The sequence below is a fragment of the Sander lucioperca genome, chromosome 9, assembly GCF_008315115.2.
Source record: "Sander lucioperca isolate FBNREF2018 chromosome 9, SLUC_FBN_1.2, whole genome shotgun sequence".
Classification (NCBI taxonomy): domain Eukaryota; kingdom Metazoa; phylum Chordata; class Actinopteri; order Perciformes; family Percidae; genus Sander; species Sander lucioperca.
This window is the reverse complement of record NC_050181.1, coordinates 35,851,846-35,870,001: the sequence shown is the minus strand read 5'-3', so window position 1 is coordinate 35,870,001 and position 18,156 is coordinate 35,851,846. Positions and strand designations below refer to the sequence as shown.

Sequence of the window (18,156 nt, the reverse complement as noted above, 5' to 3'; positions counted from 1 at the left end):
CCACAGCTTTATGTTTCATTGTTAGGATTACTATTCCTAACTGAAGAGACTGTCGATAGCTCAATTCAGCCACAGCCATTAAAACCTTTAGCCTTTCCATGTGCCTATTTCAATCACAGAAAACACATGGTTTCCTCATTCTACTGTCACAGTTTCCTTCCCTTTTTCATACGCTCAGTTTCCTCAGAAACACTTTCAGAAGCTGTGACACCTCATTTCAGTCTCTTGGTCCTGTGTGAGGGCTGAATGTGACCATTGGTCCTTAAAGAGCTGGAACAAGAGGTGTTAGGTTGGTTAGTGTTTCAAGTTTGAACTTGAACACATACTTAGGACTCCATTTCGTCCGGCTGACATTATTTAAAAATGACTGTTCTATTCTATTCGTAAAGTCTTTTAAAAGTGGCTTAGCCTGCCTGAGTTGAAGGAATATTTTCTGTAAGGCCTGTTCTTCTGTTCTTTCCTCGGCCCTTCGCCTCTTACACCTTCCCCGCCCAGTCTCTGCTCTCTTTTGGCGACCCTGAGCTTTTTTATGCTATGACATCAAACCACAATGCATTGCACTGTTTGTAGTTTACCTAAAGTCTCCATGGCAATAAAGACCGGCTCGGCCCCTTATTCAAATTAAACCGGAAACCAACGTCATTTTGGGCCAATCTCCGCGCTCTGGAATGACATAATGGAATTTTTAGGGCTAGAAAGCGAGCGAGGTCTGGCGCTGCGCAGTCGTGCCATCGGGAAAAGACAATATCATCCGTGCGCAGAAGAGACACATCAGAGCCCCTCGGGCACAACAGCTAGAGTGGTCGCCTGATATAGTCAGTGATACACTAGAAGAAGGGAATAAGGAAATAGGATCGCATAAGAAGAATAAGGATCAGCTGATTTCCTCATGTTTGGACATGATTGCTTAACAATCGCTAATGCGTAACGCTCAACGCTCCCTCATGTGAGGGTGTAGAATGGAAACAACCCTCTACCCAGGCACCGTGGTGAACACTCCGAGGGTCTCCAGCATCTATTCCCAGAGCACGATGATGAAGAAGGACATTAATCTGAACCTGGACGACCACACCTCCGAGCTCAAATCCAACCCGCTCCGGGACACAGACGGACTCCTCAACTCCCCAGACCTGGGACTCTTGAAACTAACCTCCCCGGACCTGGAGCGCCTTATTATCCAGTCCAACGGGCTGGTCACCACCGCCAACCCGGCCTCCCACTTCCTCTACCCGAAGTCAGCCAGCGACGAGCAGGAGTTCGCGGAAGGTTTCGTCAAGGCGCTGGAGGATCTCCACAAGCAGAACCAGCTGAGCGAGGCGGGCTGCGTCTCCGTGGACAGACTGGAGCTCCTCGGATCAGCCAACGCAGTCAGCTCCGTCGGGCTTCAGACATCAGACCTTCCTGTCTACACTACTTTGAACGGCTATGCGGCCAGTCCGCTCGGAACCACCTCCATCAACTACTCCACGGACACCATCCCCTTCCCGCCGCCTCCGTCTCATCTGGCCAGCGCGCAGCAACAGGCGGCCGCTGCGGCGGCTGCTCTGTCACGACTCCATTCTGCCGGGTCGGTGAAGGACGAGCCTCAGACTGTACCGGACATGCAGAGTTTCGGAGACAGCCCCCCTCTGTCTCCCATTGACATGGACAACCAGGAGCGCATCAAGGCGGAGAGGAAAAAGCTGCGGAACAGGATAGCCGCCTCCAAATGCCGCAAGAGAAAACTGGAGAGGATCTCTCGACTGGAGGACAAGGTCAAGAGCCTGAAAACGCAAAATACCGAGCTGGCCTCCACAGCCAGCGTCCTCAGGGAGCAAGTGGCCCAGCTGAAGCAGAAGGTGATGAACCATGTCAGCAGCGGATGCCAGCTTTTACCAAACCAGGTCCAGGCGTACTAAATCCCAGTGATGGTGCTATTCCTTATTTCATGGAAGATTATACAGCTCTAAATATGCTCTGTGGATACAGGCCTGTATTATGAGGAACATTTGCCGTTTGTAACACAAAATCCTTATCAGAGACTTGATGTGAGGCCATTGTAAATGCACCCTCCAGAAAAGCCTGTAACTGAGAAACAAAACAGACACTTGCACTGCCCAGTGCAATGAGCAGGCCTTGATGAGAGCTGCAGGTCTACTGGAATAATGGCAGGTTAACCAGCAGCAGGTGTGGGCTGCAGCCTCTTCACATTCATGAAAAACTGGCAGTGTTGTGCAGGAAACAGACTTATTTTGTTGCCCTCATTTTTTTTGGGAAGCCATGTACCAAACTGCTGTCCAGTGGACTGGTGCAGGATAGTTTATATGTGTGTGTGTAAGCTGGACAATCTCAACAGGAGTGTAACCAAACACCAGGGTGTCACCAAGTGCTGTCACCCACTGTGTAATATAATGCCTTACTTGTTTACAAGCACTTAGCAATGACAAATATATATTTTATTTACTGAAACATTTCTTATTTTACATATGGTCTTACTTTGTCTTTTTGCAAAAATGAACACTGCATGTCTTGTCACTTTTGTGTACAGTAACTATTGTATTTTTTATTATGTTGGCTGCCATTGCCAAAGTTCCCTGAATGTATGTGTACGTGCTGAGAAACCCTATCTATTCATGTTTAATGTACTTTCAAGTCTCTACCTGACATTTATTAAATTCACTACATTACTAAAGCTCACGTGTTTTGTTTCTTGGTAAGAGCAGGAGGCTCTGCGTGCTTATTATAGTTTGGGATGAACATTTGAAAGAATATATAAATCCATACCTTTACATTTATCTTCTCTTACAGTCGTACAGTTGAACTGTGGGTGTTGTATTAAAGTGCAGTAGAGAAGCTGAACCAAACCATAGATGGTCAAATAACTCAGAGGGTAGAAACAAGACATTATTGCAGCATTATGCCCTCTGCTGGGCACAATACAATTTACTGGACACCATTTCTGAAACATCACATGTGCACTTCTTGTAAATCACTCACCTTTGGGAATAATTGTCGAAACAACGCACAACTCCAGCTGTTAGAATTTGTTTATTGATTCCTCATTTTAGCAAATCTGGCATTACAGAATTACAGCACAATTCACACAACTAATACCCGATGGGCAGGGAATTTCTATTTACAAGAGTGATTTATGATGGGGAGGGAAGAAGAATTAGAGGAGAGTTGAACAGGATCAATAGGTGTTCCTACTGTAAGTCACCAGCAAGTTTACAGCTGTAGCAAAACACAATAAATAAACAAGTCAAAAGTGAACCACGGCAGTAAGTGTTCAGAGTAATCAGTGTACTTCCCAAACATTTTCCCTTTTTGGAGCTGCTGCACAGAGTAGGAAAACACTACCGCACACAAGTTTGTCAGTGCAAGTCGTCTAACAAGCGCTCTTTTTGGCTCTAAATATATTGTTGAAATCTCTTTGGAAAGAACGTTTATTTAAGACTGCCTTTATAGGAACTGTACAATCGCACACCCACGTACAGTAGGTGCGTTACAAACCTTCAGCGGGGTTGTATGTTGCTCATATTTGGGCGTGGAGAGAAATAACGGCTATTGCTCTGTGAGAACAGTCTGCGTTCTACACTACCAAGTCTTTAAGGTTACATAACTATGATATCAAAAGACAAACAAACTTCCCACCAAAGCTGCGTTGTCATGATAAGAGATTCTAGGACTGGAATGTTTTAATGTGAGGAAGCATCTTAAGCTTTATAATTCACTGTAAACACAAATACATTTTCGTTTAAAAGCTGGGAGAGTTTAAGCAATTGAATACTATTGAACATCTCTTTAAAAAAAAAGTAAGATTGCAATGCATAATCTAGGAAGAACATTATCTTTAAAGTAAATAACGTTATAAATAATACAAAATAAATAAGTTGTATTTTGAAATAACTTAAGTGTGGAAAATATAAATAATGCCTTACAGAAGGATTATCTGTATACACGAGCAGACAAATCCCTAACCTTAGCATCAGTGAGAGAAAAACAAACAAACATTTAACATGCTTAAAAACATCATGTTCCTCCATAAAGTAAAGATGAAAATATCACCTACCATGACATAAGAGACTATGTGATGTTGATGGAGAGGTCTGGGGTATACCAGTGCTCACACTGAATCACATGCCTTTTCTAGCGAGTGCATGTTGCACATCGTATGCAGTGAATGAAAGTTAATACAATGAGGAGGGGTCGTGGGCTTAACATGTGAAACCTTTAGCCCCATTTGGTACCTCCAAGTACTGAAACTGTAGGACGGGTTCAAGTCAGACAGCGCATACAAATAACCCTCCGGTCAACAACATGCACCTCTCTCACTAAAGCACAGGTAGGAATCCAAGAAGCTGAATCCTTATTATTGTATATGTTAATTAGACATGTATATATATTACATGCATTTTTAAATGCACATCTATTGACTTTTAAACATTTATACACTCTTCTCCATGTGGTGAGAGACATCCCTTTTTCCTTTTATTCTGCATGTCTTAAAAAAACAATAGTACAAAAAAAACTAAGAAAGACTAAGAATCTAAAATGGAGCAACCTCCAGAGGCTCTGCAGCTCTTTACACTGAGACCACAGCGACTGACTGCCAACCAATTTCGCTAAACGAAAATTTTAAAATCTGGGGAAAGGGGCCAAAAATGATTAATAATTAGAATAACTTGACAAGCGAACTGATATGCGTGACTTTTGCTATTCTTACGTTCATTCCTAAAAAAAAAGAAGAAAAAAAAAAGGACAGCACACTTTCAAATGAACCCGTTTGGACGTCAAACTGGGAGCACAATTTTCTGTAGAAACTCAATCACAACACGGGGAATGACCGGTGATTCCACATGCTCAAAACCACACCCAACAAACTCAAAAACGTAACAAAAAAAAAAACAAAAAAACAAACAGCAATTCTATCCACAGCAACAAACAAAATTTTCCAATTGGACTAAAAGTAAAACAAATCCAACGGTTTTGTCTTAATTTAGGTTTGAGGCTTTGGTACTGAGTGGGGCCTGGGACTGGAGGTCTTTTATATGGAATTTATAAGGAATGATGAAGTCTCAGCCTTCATGGCCTTTTGTAATTCTGTTAGGATACAGTATAGTTAGTGTGTGTGTGTGTGTGTGTGTGTGCAAATAAGAAAGAAAACCAGATTGGGATTGTACCTCTGTTAATTGTTCCTCACCCCTCTGCCTAATTTAGCACTTTCACATAATCTCTGCATTACTGAAATCAACAAAAACTTTAAGATGATGTTGCTGAAAACACCAAATCTTTGGGGAGCGCCGGCTCATTTGGATAATGCTCTTGGTGAGGTGAGAGAGATGGAGAGTCTAAGCAGCCAGGTTGTGTGTCTCTGTATGGCAGTGTTTGTGTGTATGTGCATGTACTGTACCTTTGAGAAAGAAAAAGAAAGTGAGAGACAAACCTAAAAAAAAAAAAAAAAAAAAAAAAGAAGGTGTGTGGATTTTAGGACACACACCTTGTGTTTGTGTAGTCAAGTCTAGCAAGCACAATCCTGATGGGACCTCTGAGGCTGCTCGGTGAGCTGGGGCCCCTGTTTATTGCCGGTGACAGCCGGGTCGTTGTTGTCCAGACTCTCGGACATCCTCTCACAGATGATGTCCACCAGCCGCTCGAAGGTCTGCTTCACGTTGATGTTATCTTTAGCGCTCGCTTCAAAGTGCTCAAAACCTGCCGGGGGGAGTGAGACAGAGAGAGGCTATGGTTACGCTTATTTTTCCGATGTAAAGGTTACCCAGTTAATCCATCAAGGCTACGGTCAGGCAGGCAGCTCAGACCTCAACCATTTCCCCCTCCATATCAGATCTGTGTAAGTATTTTAGGGCTTGTACGAAATACAATTTTTTGAGCTTCGAAGCTTTGGTACTTTCCAACAGGTAACATTCGAAGCTTCGGTGGTGGCGGCGTTCAAAATTCCCAACCGCATTTGAAGGCAGCTTTATATCACAGAGAAGGAGAGAAAGAAAAGAGATGTTGGAAGCGAGAGGTGAAGCGACTGCTTTGGTGTTGCAGGACATAGTCACCTGTTGTTACACAAACGCCTGGGCAGTTCAGGGCTTGCGTTTCATTTTTTTTTTTTTTTACCTTCATAGGTGTTTTAAAACATTTTTTTGTGGCAGAGATAGTAGCAGTGAGGTTTCCTGTTACCTGCATTATAGGACTCTCACATGACGTCGGGTAGCTTTTTCTCTGAAAAGTTGAGTTGGTCTCAACTTTTTGCCGTAGGCATTTAAAATAAATGGAAAGGACTGCGTTTTTGCCAGTCTGTCTGACGAGTGACGACGCATTGTGTGTGAATGAATGCTCGGCCAGGCAGCGCCTCACTATATTGGCATTATGCACGGCCGTACTATCTTCACTTTTGTCAAGTTGCCTGAAAACGACACTAGGCTACTACACCAGACCGACCTCTACAAACACCAGACTGCTGGCTGGTAATTCAACATTTCTTCGTTCTTGGCTGAGATGGACGACATAGCGCCGCATAAATTAGCCAGCAGCTAGTGGACATTTAGCGAGGATCTTAAGCCCACAGTGAATTTCAGCCAGCACGCATGATTTAAAAAAAAAAAAAAAAAAAAAAACATGCATATTTGAATTCCATTGGTAGGTATGCCATTGAAAAATGGAATACCTACCCATCGAACGACTATTCGGATCCAGCCCTAAAGTATTCAGAAATGAAATCTATCTTTTCAGATCATCCTTAAACCTCTTTCATAGGTGGTTTGAAATGAAGTCTAAACAATGTCAAACTACATGTGATACTACGACTCAGTCGGACCACTCGGATCACTCAAGTGATTTTTGATGTCATATGTTCCAACAGGAAGAATAGAAAATAACACCTATTTTGTCTTTGTGCCTCTGCAAGTTGCCTTACGTAGCCTGAAGTGCTGATAATCAGACCTCTGTTAAAACTAAAACGTTGATAGTTTAAGACTCGTGTTAGTATGGCTCTTTGGCATTGCAACCTTTCAAACTTTGTGAAATGATGCATTGTTGCAAGCTGAAAAGTCTAATGGTGACGTACAGTGTGCCAACTACAGAAAAGGGCATTAAAAGAGATAATGAACAGGAGATTAATTTTAAAAAAACAAACTACAACCTCTAAAATGAACACAGAGTTGAATCCCACTGTCCAAATGTAACCCAAACATTGTAAATTATACTAACGTGAAATGCATCATCTACACATCAGCGCCCCCTCTTTGGAGGAACTATGAGTCTTGATTACAGTATATATCATTTTCGTTAATGAAACCCAGGAGAAGAGAATAGTGGAAAGACATGGCAGCTAGTTTTTCCTCTGACTTACCCAGCTGTTCTGACAGCTGCCGGCCCCTGTCTGAGGCCACCACCCGCTCATCCTCCATGTCACACTTGTTCCCCACCAGGAGGACCTGGGCATTGTCCCATGAGTACGTCTTGATCTGGGTCGACCTGTTAGGAGATACAGTACAGGGTGTTAGAGCTAGATCGCCTGACTGAATTTCACTAGCATCTTTGATTTCTTGGATGCTAAAGCAGGTTTTAGAACGTACCGCAGACCTAACACACATGCTTCATCTGCATTTTGCCAATGTGAAAAGAAACCGCCATTCCTATTGGTTCTAATCACATTTTAATCACCAACTTCATTTCAAGATGTGGGAAAATGGCAAAGCCACTAGTAATTAGGGCTGGGTGCCGAATTCGATACTTTTAGGCACCGACCGAATTGCCTCTGAAGTATCGAGTATCGGCAAATGCCTCGTCATTCAATACCCAATTTCAATATCTAAGGAGTAAACATCATCAGCGTCAGTGAGCCAATAAGCATGCAGCATGCTTCTACCAAGATCTAACCATGTTTGGGATTGGCTGTCTAACGTTACACGTCGTAGAGAAAAATAGATAAAAAGATCTGTGCAGTAATGTGTAATGTTGTAATTTCTTTTTGTTTCATAAAATTGGTATTGAAAAAAAGTATTGATTAGGAACCGCTATCGAAGTCACGGTATTGGTATCAGTATTGAATATTTCTGAATGATACCCAGCCCTACTAGTAACAGCTTCACAAGAGTACATGGTAACATAACACAAGCCACCAGACGGGTTTCTAACAAGTCAAGTTTACCATAATGATTTACCAAATGCTCATTTGGATAAGATAAGAAAGGCGAATGTTAATATTTAAACTAATCTATCTGATGTTAAAAAAAACTTTTCTGCTTAGTCACTTTTTGAAGTAAGAGTCAGAGCAAGAAGTTCGACCTACATTACTTCCAATTGTCGTGCAAATGTGCAGTTTGACAAACCCAAATGATGATTTAATCATCATTAGTGCTTTCGGCCCCTATTTTAACGATCTAAGTGCACGGCGTGAAGCGCATGGCGCAGGTGCATCCAAATCCACTTTTGCTAGTTTGACGGCAGAAAAAAGGGTCCGTGCGCCGGGTTCAAAAGGGTTGGACTTAGTGTCTTCATTAATTCATAGGTGTGTTTTGGGCGTAACATGCAATAAACCAATCAGAGTCATCTCCCATTCCCTTTAAAATCCAGGTGCGTTTGTACCTTGGTGCTTTGCTATTATGATGGAGGATTTGAACCGTAATATTTTTATTTGTAATCTTTAGCGTGTTTGTGTGCTGCTGCGCTTCCCTGTGTGTGTGTGTAACAAGCATAGTGTGCGCACGCTGTGCATAAGCCTAGGCGCATTTTACTAATGCGCTGTTAAAATAACAATGAAATGCTGCGTTATTGACTTTAGACCAGGTTTTTGTTGGTCAATGGTGCGATCACTTCCCGCTGCCTCAAGATAGCAATACACCAAGAATGCACCTGAACACACCTCCCTGTAAGACCAGCACGCCCATGGGCGCAAAGATGGACGCAGGTGCATTTGCTATTGAAACGACGTGGGCGCTGGACGGGAAACTGACAACTACGTCGGTCTTAAACTAGCAAAGACACTTGTGTCGGGCTTTGTGCCGCGCTGCACCGGGTGCAAGAGAGGGCCCTTCATCTGTCGTTCACTTGCAAGCAAATGCTACATTACTGGATGAAACGCAGGACTTGTTTGAAAAGTATCCGATTCTCCTTACTACTCGCGTGGTTGGCCCATCAACTATTGGCGTTTTTCCATTACATGGTACCTGCTCGACTCTACTTGCCTTTTTTTTCCATCATGAAAAAAAAAACTTTTTTTAGTATCACCTCCGTCGAGGTTCCAAGCGAGCCGAGGCGATACCAAAAGGTGACGTGAAAACCTGCAGACTACTGATTGGTCAGAGAGAAATGTCACTAATCACTGCGTCATCATTGCTAGCGACAGACGGGTGTGTCCTGAACAAATTTTTAAATAGTTTAGCCAGCGGTGTTTTTTTTTTTTTGCTGCCTCCAGCTTCTTTTGAAACAAAATTCTGGCTGTGTCAACAGACACATGATGAGAATCAAAAACAACACCCCTTCGACGTTCTGTGTGTGTGTGTGTGTGTGTGTGTGTGTGTGTGTGTGTGTGTGTGTCGCACAGTTTCCTGCAGCGTCGCTATGACAACCAGCCACACTCGCCTCACGCATGAGGCGGTTCTAAATCCGCAATGGAAAAAGGAGGACGGGGCACCGCGGCCGAGCCGAGCCGAGCTGAGTAGAGCTGGTACTAGCAGTGGGTAAGCGCCAGTGTCCCAGCAAACCCAGATCTCAGATATTCAGCTGGTGGATACATTGTGGTCACAAATAACAGGAAAGCTGAGTGAAAATCTAAGTAAATAAGACTGTAGGTTCTTAAGATTCCACCTTCTAAAGCTTAGATCGGGCACGAAAAATCAAGCCCGACCCTACCCGAGCCCGATTTAAACCCAACAATTTTTTTAAACGTGGCCCGTTATAACTGACGTTCTCAACTACAAGTTGTTTGAACTCCAGAAATCTGTTTAGAAGGGGAGTATGCTTGGAGAAGTAACAAAAGAGGACATTGAAGGCTGACTATCATCTTTTCTGCCATGGCAAGCCTGCTTTTATGTGTGTATATAATATTTCTGATTATGGCATAGCTTTCTCCCCACCCAATTAGGCTAATAAAGTAATGATTAAAAAACCACAAATGCTTGATCAAGGGCCCGGCCCGGTCCGAGGATAGTGGCGGGAAATATCGGCCCAAGTTCGGGCTCAGGCAGAGAATCTAAACTCTACCACCTTCATACACAGACATGCATACTCAGGTGCTCCCTCACCAGTCCTGAACGGCGTTGAAGGAATCCTCGTTGGTGATGTCATACATGAGGATGAAGCCCATGGCTCCCCTGTAGTAAGCTGTGGTGATCGTCCTGTAGCGCTCCTGGCCAGCAGTGTCCTGCACAAATACACACAAACACCGACACTTTTCATTGAGAACTATTTTTGAGTATATCATTGTCAAATCAGGGTATGTTAAACATTATGATGAAAACATGCTCAAAATAAAAAAAAAAAAAAAACACTTGCACACCCACGGCCTCACGGACATGACAAGGTTTCCATTAGGGCTGCACGATAAGAGGAAAATATGCCATTATGTCGTTGAATATGGCGATAACGATATTACTTGCGATAAATAAACATATTAAAGTGTGCTCAGTTCTGCATTTCTGCTGCTTTCAGTATCCTGCTTGAATACAACACATTGCTTGTTCTTGAATATCAAAGGCAGCACTAAAAAAAGAACGACAGTTTCATTCCAAAGTGCAGTTTTCTGGTGATATTTTCTTTCAATTAACAAAAAAAAAAAATCTCAGATTGTCTTTCGCGATATGTCGCAGCCTTTCACGATTTGTTTATTACGCCAGTTGATGGCGATTTGTTTTTTAAACAATATATTGTGCAGCCCTAGTTTCAATCCATCCACAGATGCTCTTGCTCAGGTTGTGGTCTAAACGTTCTCATGTCCATGTAGGATTAAATAAGCATTGGGAACGAGACAGTAGTGTGTGGGGGTACTTTTTTTTTTTGTGTGTGTCTTTTTGTGAAGATCATTGTCAGCCAGCATCTGCAAATGATTTATGACTGTGCACATGCCTCCTGATGATTGCCGAGGTTTAACATGAAGCCAAACTCCAATGAGCATTAGGTATTCCTCTGGTGTCCCATGTAATAAGCAACTGGTCCCAGGTGCAGGCTTTATGGCTCATGTTAAGTACACTTCAAGGGTATTGCCATTACACAGCAGATGACGTGATTCAGGGGGCTGCAGAGGCCAGCTGCTGATCATTAGAGATGCATGGTAATAGAGACCGCTTCAGTCACAGATGTGATGGTGAAGCATGAAAAACAGGTATTCTTACTATAGACGCATTTGCCTTGATTCTTTTTTTTTTTTTTTAAGATTATTTTTTAGGCATTTAATTGACAGGACAGCTGAAGACATGAAAGGGGAGAGAGAGGGGGAATGACATGCAGCAAAGGGCCGCAGGTCGGAGTCGAACCCGGGCCCGCTGCATTGATGAGTAAACCTCTATATATGGGCGCCCGCTCTACCAACTGAGCTATCTGGGCGCCCATTTGCCTTGATTCTGATGAATCAAATCTATATATTTTTTGCATGCTTCTTAAATTAAACTTACTGTAGAGCTGAAACAATTAGTTGATTAATTGATTGGTGGATTGACAGTGAATAAATCTGCAACATTTTTTGTTTATTGATTAATTGTTTAAGAAGAGCTGTGTCGAGTTTCGTGCCTACATCCATCAGACTCGTGAACAGCTCTATTTATTTCGATCTATTTTTTCATTTATAATTTTGTTTATGTTTTTATTGCCTATTCCTCATGTATTGTGCTTTGCGAGTTTTTAAACCCTCTGCTTGACTGCTGGTATGTGACGTTGTGTGGTATATTGTGTCGTGTGGCTGAGTATGTGAACTGTACACGCGAACTGTGACCTGTGTGAAATGTGTTGTTGTGTTAGGTATATAAATTATACATGCACTGATGTCCTTCACAAATTAAGTTCCTAACGGATAAACAAAGTTCACTGAATTGAAGACACTTTTCAAGCAAAAATTTCAAAAACTATCTGGATGCAACTTCCCTAATGTGAGGTTTTGCAGCTTTTCGGTGTTTTCTGTCATTGTAAACTGAATATTGGGGTTTTGGACTTGATGGACGTTATCTGACATTTTATAGACCAAACAATTATTTGAGATGATAATCAGCAGGTTATTAGATAAGGTAAATAATCATTAGTTGCAGCCTTAGTGCATACTGTATCAGGAATGCCACTGCTGTTGAAAGCTGCATTTGTATTTCCGTATTTTGTTCACAGAGATGTTTGAATCTGGTGCCAGGCAACAGTTCAACCATTAAAGAGTTCATATTATGCTCATTTTAAGGTTCATAATTGTATTGTTAAGAAAAGAGATCATATTTATCCTGTAGTAGCTTCTCTGTATTGGCTTCCTGTAAAAAAAGCATTTAAGAATAAACTCTCCTCTTCGATAAAGCTTATAGTTAGGGAGTGAGGAGTTGCAGCGTCCGCCTAGCCCGGCCCACCTGCTTCTCGTCATAGTCGTCAGATTAATTTACCATATAATCAATAATATAATCAGAGTAGAGAGAGGCAGGCCAGTACAGCCCGATCCGGTTGAGGAGAGTTCTAGCCCGACCAGGCTCCTCTCCTTAACCTGTCTCTCTTAATTATGCTGTTATAGTTTTAGACTGCCGGGGGACTTCCTTTGACACACTGAGCTTCTCCCTCCTCTCTCTTTCCATTTGTGTGCATCCATGTCCCAGAAATGCTTGTTACTAACCTAGCTCTGGGGAGCTTATTCCCTGGAGTTTTTTTCCTTCGCCCAGCATGTTTCTTGGCACCAAAATCATGGTTGCAGCTGTCGCCGTGGTCCTGCTGCGCGCCCTGCTATGCCCTGTTACACCCTGCTACGCTCTGCGGTGCCCTGCTATGTCCTGCTGTGCCCTGCTACGTCCTGCTATGCCCTGTTACACCCTGCTATGCCCTGTTACACCCTGCTACGCTCTGCGGTGCCCTGCTACGACCTGCTACGTCCTGCTATGCTCTGCTGTGCCCTGCTATGCCATGAACTACTACAACTACTATTTCTAGTCACTGTTCCATTATATTTACTGTGACTATTATTGCCACTGTTCATCACACCCCCAACCGGCACCGTCAGACACCAAGAGCCTGGGTCTGTCCGAGGTTTCTTCCTAAAAGGGAGTTTTTCCTCGCCACTGTCGCACTAAATGCTTGCTCTTGGGGGAATTACTAGAATTGTTGGGTCTTTGTATGTTAAACTATTTTTTCACATTTTTTCTTGTGACCCTTAGCCACCAAACGTCTGCATGCGTGCGTGTCCCGTGTTCACTTCCTCACCCATATCTGCAGCTTTATCCTCTTGTCGTTCCTGTAGATGGTCTTCACCTTGAAGTCGATGCCCACTGTGCTGACAAAGGCTGGCGTGAAGGAGTCGTCTGCATAGCGGAAAAGGAAGGAAGTCTTTCCTACGCTGCTGTTGCCAATGATGAGGATTTTAAACATGTAATCAAAGTTCTGGTCCGAGGACTCCTTCTGTCCGTATGTGGCATTTGCAGACGCCATCTGTGCAAGGATTGAGATCACATATTAATCAGTTACAAGAGAAATAGTTTGAAGAAACAGTATGCAATAATAGAAACGCCTTCAATACAACCCCATACAACAACACCACAGCCACAAACGACGGACACAAAAATAATCAGTGCTGGATTAAAAGCCTCTCTGACAGGGTCTCCAAAACTAAACGTTATATAAATCTACAAAAGGTAGAGCTGTTGCATTTGATTCCATCAGATTGTGCAAACTTGTATTCACAAGTTACATTGCGTCTACTCCTTGTAGTTACAGTGTCATACACAACTCCCCTGCCACTGGCTGACACAGTTCATGTTTGGTACAGATAAATGATAGTCTGGCTATCACCAGACCAAGCTCAATCTTTTAAGATTGAACATCAGTCTGGGGAGTCTGCTCTGTATTTTCTACTGCACAAGAGGCGTGATCAACGGGCATAGTTCAAATGAGTCTGTACGCAATTGGATAGTCCTTCAACCAATCAGACCAACGATCCGGGTGACGTAGCAGCGACAGCGGCATCAACGGGTTGCTGCGCTTCGGTGGCCGGCTTGTTGAATGTAAACAAAAAGCTGCTTGGTCGCCGTAACAGTAATGTCAACACTTCTGAACCCTAGATTTTTAAACACCTGTAGACAAAATGACAAAAGTCCTTACGTTATACGGCAATTCTAGCAATAGGTCCAACGTTAAAAAAAGGTAAAACAAGTCAGAGAAAGAGAGACAAGACAGAAAGCATGTATCAATAGGGCCGGGCAGGTGTCAAATATCTAATTTACAGGACTGGCTGTTTCTGGTTGGTTTGCTCTCTTCCAAAGTCATATGTTACATCCGTGAAACACATCAGAACCTACAGACCATTCTGGGGTACGCCTGTGAGGAATACCATGAGACTGGTCTCCTGGTCATTCCCTAGTAAACAAAAAAATCTGTTGGTGATAGCATTCTCCTACCGTGCCCCTCATCTGTGGAATGGCCTCCCACTAGGGCTGCACAATTAATCGCAATTTTATCGAAATCGCAATATGGACTAGTGCAATATCCAAATCGCAGGGGGGCGCAATATTTGTTAAAGGCAAAATATGTGTCTAATACATTCTGAATGAAGTATTGTGGTGCTGCAGAGACGTCCCGGCATACAAATCCCATCCTACAGACTACAGAAAACATCTTTGTCTGGTACAGATCCTCGCAAAAAACACACTATAATCATTTTAATTTTTCTTAAAAATGAGAATAATGATACAAACATGATCATTCCCTTCAATATTGTGAATCATATTGCAATCGCAATATCAGTCAAAATAATCACAATTAGAAATTTTCGTGCAGCCCTACCTCCCACTACATGTTAAAGAAGCTCACTCAGTTGACATTTTTAAATCTAGATTGAAAACCCACCTCTACTTATTATACAACAGCCAGCCATAACACGCCATCCTTTCTGCGTCCTTCACAAACGGACAACGTATAAAGCCGTTTCACCAAGAGGCTGTGTCAATACAACTAACAAGCACACACAGCCTTGAGTTATTTCCACTTAATGTCAATAATACTGGTCGGTCAAGGAATGCACACCTCCGCCCCAGGCAAGATAAGAGGACGGAAGTAGCAGAGCTTAGCAGGCTAAGCATGAGCTAAACTGACTATCCTTTCCCATCCAGGAGGGCAGGGAACCTCTGTGGAGCGCTACCATAGCCAGTCAATTATGAATGACCATATGGTTGGACAGAATTTGCCTTGTAGTAAATTAGATAAACACGGACAAACTGGCAACGCACTCAGAGCCCTCTGGTTGTTTCTGAACACAACACGCCCACAATTTAAAACGGCCCTGAAGCACCTTATACATAGCAAGGACAATAGAAAGAAGGAACAATCATCACAATCACAAGTCATTAGAATTTTGGGTTACACTTTACTTGAAGGTATCTACATAAGAGTGACATGACACTGTCATGAACGTGTCATAAACTAGAGCTGGGCAATATATGGATATTATATCGATGTCGTGATATAAGACTAGATATCATCTTAGATTTTGGATATCGCAATATCGTAATATGGCATAAGTGTTGTCTTTTCCTGGTTTTAAAGGCTGCATTACAGTAAAGTGATGTCATTTTCTGAACTTACCAGACTGTTGTAACTGTTCTATTATTTGCCTTTACCCACTTAGTCATTATATCCACATAAACGTCATAAACGTTCATGACATAACGCTTCTGTCATTAAGTGTCATTGGGTTTTTGTCATGACAAGTTAGGGTTAGGGTTAGAGTTAGGGTAAGGGTTGTGTTCATGACAGTGTTATGTCACTCTTATGTAGATACCTTCAAGTAAAGTGTTACCGAATTTTGTATGGGTGCCAGTTCTAGTGAAGTTAATGGGGAGGTAAAGTCCCACTATAACCCATTATATCTGTGTTGTTTCAGCTTTGAGTGAAGTGCTTCCACAAAATAAAACAAAACACATTACGTAATGTTGACTGATGGTTTTTATCTAAACGTGCCCGTTTGTTTGCCTTGTTATTGTTCTCCAAGGAGATCATGGCTCCGTCCAGCAGCTGCATATGTTAGCTCAACTCAAGCCCCTGCTTGGTCCAAGATAGCTGCTACATCATGATACATGCCCATTACAGTCCATGTAAAAGACTAAACGGGCAGGTCCGAGACATAAATAATGACAACGATTAAGACAGAGAGGCTGTAACGTAACACTTGCCATCACTCACCAACTCCGCGGCTCCCTCTCTGTCTTTTACACCTTCCTACCAAGTGATAGAGGTCCAGATTCATAGAGGCACATTTGGCGATTAGCGCCACCTCCTGACAATAATAGGACACATTATGGCTACAGCTGGCTGACGTTAGCCCTCCTGAATATTACTAAATACCATTAACAGTTGAAATGGTTGTTTAGTTATTGATAACAAAAATGCTCTATTATAAATCAAATACACGTAACGTTAGAATGCTACAGGCTTGGCACCAATGACGTAGCTATGTGAGGAGTAATGACTATTCCTTCTTTCTAGTCTCCTTGATCCACAGCGGAGCTTATCTAGCGTTAGCTTGTCAGTGAATATGTAGCTAGCTGCCTAAAATGTAGTCTGGTTCACGTTAACTGGAGAAAAACACAGAAAATACAGTACAATGAGTTTTTGTCATACATTACTTACCACCTACAATATAGATCAAACGAGTGTTGAAGAGATGGAAGCAATACAGATATAAATGCAGTTAACACAGCAGACCGTTAACGTTACCAGTATTTAGAAGTGGCAGTAGGAGCTAGCTAAGCATACCAGCTAACGTTATGTCAAATGAAGGTTACTCTTCCTTATTTACGACTACATTTCCAGTCTAAAACCAGGATATAACAAGCGACAAACAACCCGCATGTTAGCCGTTGCAACTGTTAGACTTAACACGGCCCCGCAATGACAAATAAGCGCAGGGTTTACCATGAAGTGTGTGTTTTATCCTCGGCTTCCCAGCTTTGCACCTGCACCAGCTTGTGTGCCTCTTGATTGACAGACCCGGCATAAGCGGGTAGGTACAAAATAGAGTGTAAGGATGATTGGCAGGACGATTGACCAATCAGAGACGAGGACCCGTTCATTCACACAGAGCCCTGCCCCCTATCCATTCTGTAAATTATTTACAGGTTTTCTTGGTCATAAAAAAAAGTTAGACATTCTGTGGTGGTGAGTAAATGTTGTAATACCACAGAGTAAAAGTCCCGTATTGAGAATGTTTTAGAGGTATGATCAGCAAAATATACTTAAAGCATTAAAAGTAAATGTACTTATGAGGAATGGTCACTTTGAGGGTGTCATATGATCACTGATATTATATTATTGGATAATTATGCACAAACATATTAGAGCATTTTAATGTGCAGGTGGTCGAGGTATAGCCAATTGTCTTATATTCTTTGTGTTGTTTAATCTATAACAGTGCATTATAGTTCATTAGCTTGTGTTTTGTATGTAGCTACGTAATAACAACTGACAAATAAATTAAGTGGAGTAAAAAGTACAAGATTTTTAGATTGAAAGTGCCTCAAGAGTGTACTTAAGTACAGCACTTGAGTAAATGTTCTTAGTTACTTTCCACCGCTGCTGAACATAAAGTATAACTTTTGTATTTCCTCTTAAGTAGCTTTAAGGTTATTACAAACTTGATCACCTTATTCCACACTGTTTGACATTATCATATGCTTTATTGTGTATAATTTTGTTCCTGCTCTTTATTGAAGTTACCCTGTGTTCCAAATTATTATGCAAATGATATTTTTCACTGATTTTCCTAAATAGTCAATGCAAATGACTAAATGTCAGTATAATATTCAAGTCACCAACCGTTAGGGTATAAGTCGAATTTCATTGAACAAACCACCCAATGAAAACTTATTAAATAAAAGTATAATAAAATAAAAGTATAAAAGTATTTTTTTTTTTTAAATATTTACAAATAAAAAAACTGAAAATGCACTGTTCCAAATTATTATGCACAACAGAGTTTCAAAGCATTTTATAGGTTGTAAAGAA

At 42.0% G+C, this 18,156-nt stretch overlaps 2 protein-coding genes and 1 long non-coding RNA gene across 5 annotated transcripts; 1 reads left to right on the top strand and 2 right to left on the bottom strand.

Moving 5' to 3' along the window:
- Positions 1-678: 678 nt before the first annotated feature.
- On the top strand, positions 679-2,671 carry LOC116037362 (transcription factor jun-D-like). Its single transcript, XM_031281241.2, has one exon. The coding sequence runs from the start codon at positions 960-962 to the stop codon at positions 1,896-1,898; it is 939 nt and encodes a 312-aa protein (XP_031137101.1). The 5' UTR covers positions 679-959; the 3' UTR covers positions 1,899-2,671.
- Positions 2,672-3,008: 337 nt separating this feature from the next.
- LOC118495944 lies at positions 3,009-5,177 on the bottom strand. Its single transcript, XR_004898402.1, has 2 exons — positions 4,590-5,177; positions 3,009-4,554 (listed from the first exon to the last, which is right to left on the bottom strand). It is a non-coding gene; the product is annotated as an uncharacterized LOC118495944 (long non-coding RNA).
- Positions 5,178-5,392: 215 nt separating this feature from the next.
- On the bottom strand, positions 5,393-17,173 carry rab3aa (RAB3A, member RAS oncogene family, a). 3 transcript variants are annotated; one of them, XM_031281243.2, is made up of 5 exons: positions 17,068-17,173; positions 13,366-13,590; positions 10,236-10,354; positions 7,340-7,464; positions 5,393-5,691 (listed from the first exon to the last, which is right to left on the bottom strand). In XM_031281243.2, exons 1-5 carry the CDS (start codon positions 17,068-17,070, stop codon positions 5,501-5,503), a joined length of 663 nt encoding a protein of 220 aa, XP_031137103.1. In that variant the 5' UTR covers positions 17,071-17,173; the 3' UTR covers positions 5,393-5,500. The 3 variants fall into 3 exon arrangements, with proteins under 3 accessions (XP_031137103.1, XP_031137105.1, XP_035861523.1); XM_031281245.2 differs by lacking the exon at positions 17,068-17,173 and adding an exon at positions 16,779-17,039; XM_036005630.1 differs by lacking the exon at positions 17,068-17,173 and adding an exon at positions 16,336-16,401.
- Between the last annotated feature and the right edge of the window lie 983 nt (positions 17,174-18,156).